This window comes from Arachis hypogaea, chromosome 5 (genome assembly GCF_003086295.3).
Source record: "Arachis hypogaea cultivar Tifrunner chromosome 5, arahy.Tifrunner.gnm2.J5K5, whole genome shotgun sequence".
Classification (NCBI taxonomy): Eukaryota; Viridiplantae; Streptophyta; class Magnoliopsida; order Fabales; family Fabaceae; genus Arachis; species Arachis hypogaea.
Window position 1 is genome coordinate 116,124,876 of NC_092040.1, and position 6,855 is coordinate 116,131,730.

General features: G+C 34.4%; 1 protein-coding gene across 1 annotated transcript; it reads left to right on the top strand.

The window, feature by feature from the left end:
• Positions 1 to 211: 211 nt before the first annotated feature.
• Positions 212 to 1,757, top strand: LOC112729083 (uncharacterized). Its single transcript, XM_072196155.1, has 4 exons — positions 212 to 290; positions 385 to 617; positions 1,383 to 1,445; positions 1,572 to 1,757. Exons 1-4 carry the CDS (start codon positions 212 to 214, stop codon positions 1,755 to 1,757), a joined length of 561 nt encoding a protein of 186 aa, XP_072052256.1.
• Positions 1,758 to 6,855: the final 5,098 nt, after the last annotated feature.

Below are 6,855 nucleotides of genomic sequence, written 5' to 3' on the forward strand. Positions count from 1 at the left end.
ATATGTAATTTTAATTTCATTTATATAATTTTATATTTTTTAAATTATGACCGGGTCAACCGAGTGAATCAGTGACCCATCGGTTGAACCAGACCGGGTGGATTGCCGATTCAGTTCTGATAACTATAATTGTAGATTTGTAGCCCTTTTTTCTTACTATATTAGTTTTAGTATATTAAAGGCAAAATTTCCAAGGCGTAGAGCGAAGAAAATGGTCAAACAATCAACTCAATTGAAGGAACTTAAAACCCAAATGCAGCAACCTCAATTCAAAGAGCTTGAAATCGAAGGTACAGCAAAATCAAATAACAAATTTCTTGATCAGCATAAAGTTTTCACTATTTATTTATTTTTATTAAAACTCTACCTGTGTGTTTGTGGCAGTGGAGCGTCAAATCAGTGCAATTAAGGTGGTTCGTGATGTTGAGATTGAGCGATTGTTGATGGAACTTCGTTTGGTTCGGTCGTGTTTCAGTGAGGAACAGCTCCGGAAGCCAATACTGCAGGTCTTCGAAGAAACCTTACCAAATCCCTCAATTGTGAAAGATGAAGGTAATGGAAAATTTGATGTGAAGTGGAAAGAGAAAAGGAGCAGAATGTCCACGACTTGTGGTGGTGTAGGAAGAGATTTGCACGCTTCTCTGTTCTAGAGGCTTTTGATTGCTTTTCCTTCGGAATGTCCTTTTTCGGTTCCTCAGTTTGGTGGTTTTGAATACTCTAGCAATACTGGTAGTGTTTAGTTTTCTCTTTCGATTTAACTCATTTCATATCTGAATTAAAGTTTCCTAAACTGAATTAAAAAAATGGAAATGTATGTTACGAAACATACTATTGTTCTGTGCCCCTTAAAATGTTTGAGTTCCTTCAATTTTGAACGATTTTACTATAGATATTATAGTTCTTATACATTTTGGCATAGATTGTAGTTGATACCTGTTAGTTTACTTCTTTGTTGGTAGGGAGAACATAATTTCTTGGTGATGAAAATCTTCATTTTAAGGACTTTGTATGTTCTCTATCTTCTTTGTGCACTTTGATTAATTGTATTTTGTAACATCCTTAGCTGGCTTGTTTGGGTCACTTACATAGGACTTGATGCGACATAAAATTGGGGTAGCTGTGTAGGAGCAGCATTAATATAGCACTTCCATTCTCATTTCCATCATGTGCTGAAGCATCCACGAATTGATTTGAATGAGAAATGTTGCTATTCATTTAGGATCCTTTCATGTGCAGATGGAAGAGAACTTGCCTCTATTACTAGTTTCATTGCATACGCTGCTAAATCTATTATGACTAACTTAAACAGCTTGCAAATAAAAACTAATTAGTGGTTGCAATGTATTATGATAATATGAATTGATTGAATGTTTGTTACATAGGTTTTTGAGGAGCCATGTGAAGCTCAGACTCTCACAAGTCAAGAAGGTCTTCAGACTCCCAATGTCCGAATTTTCTCCCTTTATTTTTTACCTTCTGTTTTTTATGGATGACTTTATGAACTCTAGTATTCATTGCTGAGGCTATTTTTTAAACAGTTGTGATTGATTTGGCTTTGTTGCCTTTTGCAGGTGAGTAGTCAGCGCTTGTCTGTTGGGATGACACCCAAAATTCTTAGGCTGCCGAAACCTAGTGAGATGCTTCTCTCTGTCCATGGATCACCTTTTGGTGTTTATGGAAGCTATATATGGTATGAAGCAAATGTTCTATTTGAAACTATTGCTATATCTTGTTCATTTAGTTTCCTTGTTGCATGAAGAGATACTTTCTTAAAAATAAACTACCAAGAATGGTACTCGAAAGTTTATGCCGCTAATAAAAATAACCTAGAAAGATAACAAATAAGCTCCAAAAGATTTAAAAAGTGAGAAAACTAACCGGATATTAGTTATATTTTTTCATAAAATACTTTAGATATTAGATTTCAATGCGATTTTTTGAAAGTATTATTAGAAAAATGAGACTTTGTCATAGTTAAAATTTGGTGATTTGTCAAGGAATTTTTTCAATGCTTTTTGTGAATGATTGAATTTAAAATAAAATGCACAAGTTGTTTGCTAAATACAAAATTCCTTTATCATTTATGTAAAAAAAATATGATATTTTTGTTAATTTTGTCACGTTTTTAAATCTTTTGAGACTTCTTTGTCATTCATAGAAATCTTGTTTGGTTATTTTTCATAGCAATATGAGTTTTTGGTGCAATTTCGGTAGTTTACCTTGTTCCTAATAGCATGTGAGCTATTTTTAGCTCAATTTGTTAGTTACTTTATAAGCTAAGCTCTTAAGCCGGTGAGCTACTGAGCTTGAGCTAAAAATTTGAGCTCATTTATTAAATGAGTCAAACTTAACTTTGCTATGTTCCATTAGCAGGGTTGTATATTCATTTGTCGGTTCACATAGATATGTAGATGCCTGAGACCTTGGCATAATATCACCTATATCATTATATATTATCAATAATAATATATAATATCTCAATTATTTGCATAATGTGTCTTGTAGATTAAATATGTTGAAAATAAGTATGTACTTATAGCCAAAAGCTTAATTAATATCTAAGGGTTAATGTTTAAAATGGTCTTTGAAATTTTACTCGTACATCAAGATTCCATAACGTTTGCAATGTAGCATTTGGATTAAGTCCAAAGTAGTTTTTGAGATTGTTCGTTTGCACCGAAAAAGTTTTTGAGATTTTAAATACATTATAAATATCTTTAAGATTAAAAAAATTGTATTATTATCATTTCAACAAATATTTATCGTCAAAACTAAAGTAACGTCATTTTGTCTAAGTCAAGTTACTCAAGATATGATGTGTAACTCGACAGAGAGGGGATAGAAACCACGTGGTGCAATTTTTTTAATCTTGGAGATTTGTATAGTGTAATTAAAATTTCGGTGATTTTTTTTTGTGCAAGCTGCCAATTTTAATGACCACTTTAGATTTTAACAGAGTTTATATCGTAATATTTTCTCTTATGTTGCAAATAATTGGTGTTTTTTTATCTTAAAGTAGTTGGTGTTTAATCCATGGTCTGACTATTGGCACACTCTTCGCTCAAAGATAAAGTCTCTATATTATATTTAGTGAAAAGTATAAAAGAATGAGTTATATGTTAGTATCCTGTTTAGTTGAAGATAAATATAGAAATTGAAATAAAGAAAATTACTAAAATATTCTTATTAATAAAAAAATTAAAATTAGAAAAAAATTCCCATTCGGTCATCCCACACATTGAAAACAAAAGAAATAAAGAGAGAGAGATCAGAGACTGAACGAAAAGATAGGGAAGAAGAGGAAGGAAAGAGAGAAGAGGGGAGGGAGAGATGACGCCGATGGTATGGGTGTTCGTGCAGTTTGGATAGGTTTTGAGTTAAACACTCATTTGATTCGAATACTAATTTTACTTGAGGTGCAGTTTGGATGGAATCGGATTTGTGGTTTTGTAAATTACAAAATTAAACATACATAACAAGTTTCAACATCAAATTTTAAATAACAAACAACAGCATAACGAATCTCAATAGTATATTGAAAAATCAACAATAACATAATTGAAATAAAATTTGTAAGTTGGTAAAAATAAATAAATAATTTTTTTAATTCATAAAATATTCATTAAATAACAATAATAATAATAATAATAATAATAATAATAATAATAATAATAATAATAATAATAATAATAATAATAATAATATTGCCAAGCTTAAATCAGAAGCTTAGTATAACAATATGTAGGAATGAGATTTGTAAATCTAGTAATGACCTAATGGCCAATTTTAATTAAAGACAAGTTAAAACTTTCACAATTTAACCCATGGATTATACAAGTCTAAATTGAAACCATAGCTTACAGTGGATGTCATGCCACTTAAACAAAAAACACAATTCAAGATAGTGTGTTGAAATACCTAAAACCAAGTAACAGTATCTGGAATGTTGCATAAAACATTGTTTCCAACTAAGTAACACATTGATAACAAAACAAACATAACGAGCAATATCTAAAGATTTTTCCATTTATTAGAAGGTAATTTTGCCATTAGCTTGAACTTCTGTAGAAGAACATATGGTGCACCAGTTTGTATGACAGAAAAATGTCTCTTTCTCTTAGTTAGTTGACTCGGTGACTATTTCTTATTGGAGGAGGTTATTGCTACTGTACTTTTGTTCTTGGCCAATGGTTGGGCTGAAGGTGCTTTAGGATTGGACTAGAATTGGTTATTAGACTGAGTTGTTGCATTCTTGGGTTGAGCTGCTGATTTCTTGGGTTTAGAAGCTAGTTTTTTGGGTTGAGTTGCTGGAGGGTTGGGTTGTGAGGATGAAGTCTTCCTCTACTTCCCTTTTTGAACTATTTGACCAGGGAGTTGTGAGGATGAAGCCTTCCTCCATCTCTTAGGAGCTTTGGCAGCTTGTTGTGTTGAGATTTGGGCCTATGAAGGTAATCACAATTATATAAAAAGAATCAGAATTAAATACATAACCAAAAAATAAAATATATACATAGCATAAACTCAAGTAAACCCTAGAGCATAATGGCACATACACTCTTATTAGATTTTGTGCAGCCCCCTTCTTGTGCCCTACATCACCACAATTAGAGCATCTTTGAATTTGACCCCTCTGTGATAGGTGATTCTGGCTTCTGTTCTCCTCATCTCCAGATCCTCGCTTCCTCTTTTTCACAGGTATGTGACTTGGCCTCCTATAAGGAGGTGGCATGACATCATCATATTGGGTTCTCTCCTATAAATCCGGTCCATTCAGAGGGTATATCACCTTCTGGTAGCAGCACTTATGGTAAGCATCTTTCTTTTAGCAATCATCCCCATAGGATTTTAAATCTAGTCCTTTGAAGTTAATGCAACTAATGGCATGAGGACATGAAATTTCACTCATCTGCCACTTCCTGCAAGAACACTAAGCAGCAGCCAGATCCACAATAAATTTATCTAATCCACACATGACCTCATATTTATTAGTAGCTGACCAGTATGGCCTCCAGTCCCTAGCTAACCTTGCCCCTTTCTCCAATTTATTCCTAATTATTGGCATAATATTTTCCTAGTAAAGCTGAATCCTATCTCTATTGGCAACCTATCTAGTCATGAGATACACCATAATGTCATCTAACATGGTTACAATAGATTTTTCTCTTGCCTCTACTATGATAGCATTAAAACTTTCACTCATGTTATTAACAAGGATATCACATTTTGAATGAAATGTAAATCTAGAATGCGACCAAAACCTGTGTGTAATGTCGTTTAAATGTCAAAATTCCCCATCATTACAAGTCTCAGAGATTTCATTTCCTTCTCCCAATCCCTCCAATGAGTTGCCTTTGCACACTGCCACATTCTGTTCTTCAGCTCTAAACTAGGAAATTTCTTTCTGAAATTGCTATAGAGATGCCTCATGCAGAGTCTGTTGTCACCCCTGGTATGACCTCTTCAAATGCTGGTAACAAACCTTATGAAATGAAGGTGAGCATGCATTTGGTTAGTCCATAAATCATTGTATCTAATTTGAAACAATCATTATTTGTTAAAGCATAACAATAATGTAAACTGTATCATTACCTTCTGCTGATCAGACATGAAGGTGCATTTTCCAATTTTCTCCAACTCCAAATCCTCAACAAGATGGCTCAGAAACCAAATCAAGGAGTCATATGTCTCAGCTTCAACCACTACATAAGCAATTGGAAGCATCTGATCGTTCGGGTCTCTTCCAATTGCAGTCAACAATTGTCCACCCTAAGGAGTCTTTAAGAAGCATCTGTCCAAACTAACAAACGGTCTACAGTGTTGGAAGATTTTCTTGCATGCATCAAAGGATACATACAGTCTCTGGAATATACAATAATTCATCAAGATTGGGTTCTGGATCTCCTGAGCAAAATCCAGGGACCGAATCATTTTCAGGTAAACGGATGATCCTGGATTTGCTCTTAGAAGTTCAAACAATAATCGTTAATCCTCTTATACTGCTCTCTAAATGCCCTGAATCTGGCTCAATGCCTTTTGCTTGGTTTTTACTGCCATTGATTTAGTCACAGTCAGATTCCATTTTTTGTATGCCTTTGCCACCAACTCCTTTATTTTGATTCTTGGATTAGACTCCACCTTCTTCTTAAACTGGTTGTCTAGCCATTTGGAGTTCATTATGCCAATCCTGTGTGTTTGCATGCAAGTATGTTGCAAATTTAAGCTTCTTAATTGCCATGTTGACTCCTCCCCGCCAACCCAGTGTGCATAAAGCCAAAAGAGGCACTCTTTGTGACAAACAACCCTCTTCCAATCTGTCCTCCACCTCCTAACTCTCCTGAAACACCCTCGTTATGTTCCCCACTTTCCGCATTCTGAAATTCTATTTCGACCTCATCATCAACTGCTTCAGTCACAGGGTCATCATCCTTTACTATCACACTCCTTTCTTGCTCTCCTTCAAATACCAACTATCTCAAGAACAGCACCATTAAGTTTCTCACTTTCAACGCCCCAATAACTCCCCCTACGTCAATATAACCAATTTTCGGAAATCCATCCGCATCCCCAATATCATAGACCACAAACAAATCACCAAACCCCACATCTCAATTACATCTGAGTCACCTTTTAACATCTTCAAGTTATTTTTCCGTAGTTGGATCTTTATACCATAATGCTGCAATGTTGGACTCCAAGTATCCAAACCGTCTTAATTCTTCACAGGCCTCAACACAGAGCACCGATCGCCATCAATTTTTTCGATAATTATAGTTTGCCCCTTCAAATACTTAAAAATACCCCGTTCTCATATCCGAATGCACCCCATGATGCACCCTCATGTAAATACACTGTCTT

What these genes read in the sequence shown, in the direction of transcription:
- LOC112729083 (XM_072196155.1), top strand. Translation starts at nt 212, where the DNA reads ATGGTCAAACAATCAACTCAATTGAAGGAACTTAAAACCCAAATGCAG. An exon ending in CAAAGAGCTTGAAATCGAAG is followed by an intron (nt 291 to 384) that starts GTACAGCAAAAT and finishes TGTTTGTGGCAG; the next exon opens with TGGAGCGTCAAATCAGTGCA. An exon ending in TGTCCACGACTTGTGGTGGT is followed by an intron (nt 618 to 1,382) that starts GTAGGAAGAGAT and finishes TTTGTTACATAG; the next exon opens with GTTTTTGAGGAGCCATGTGA.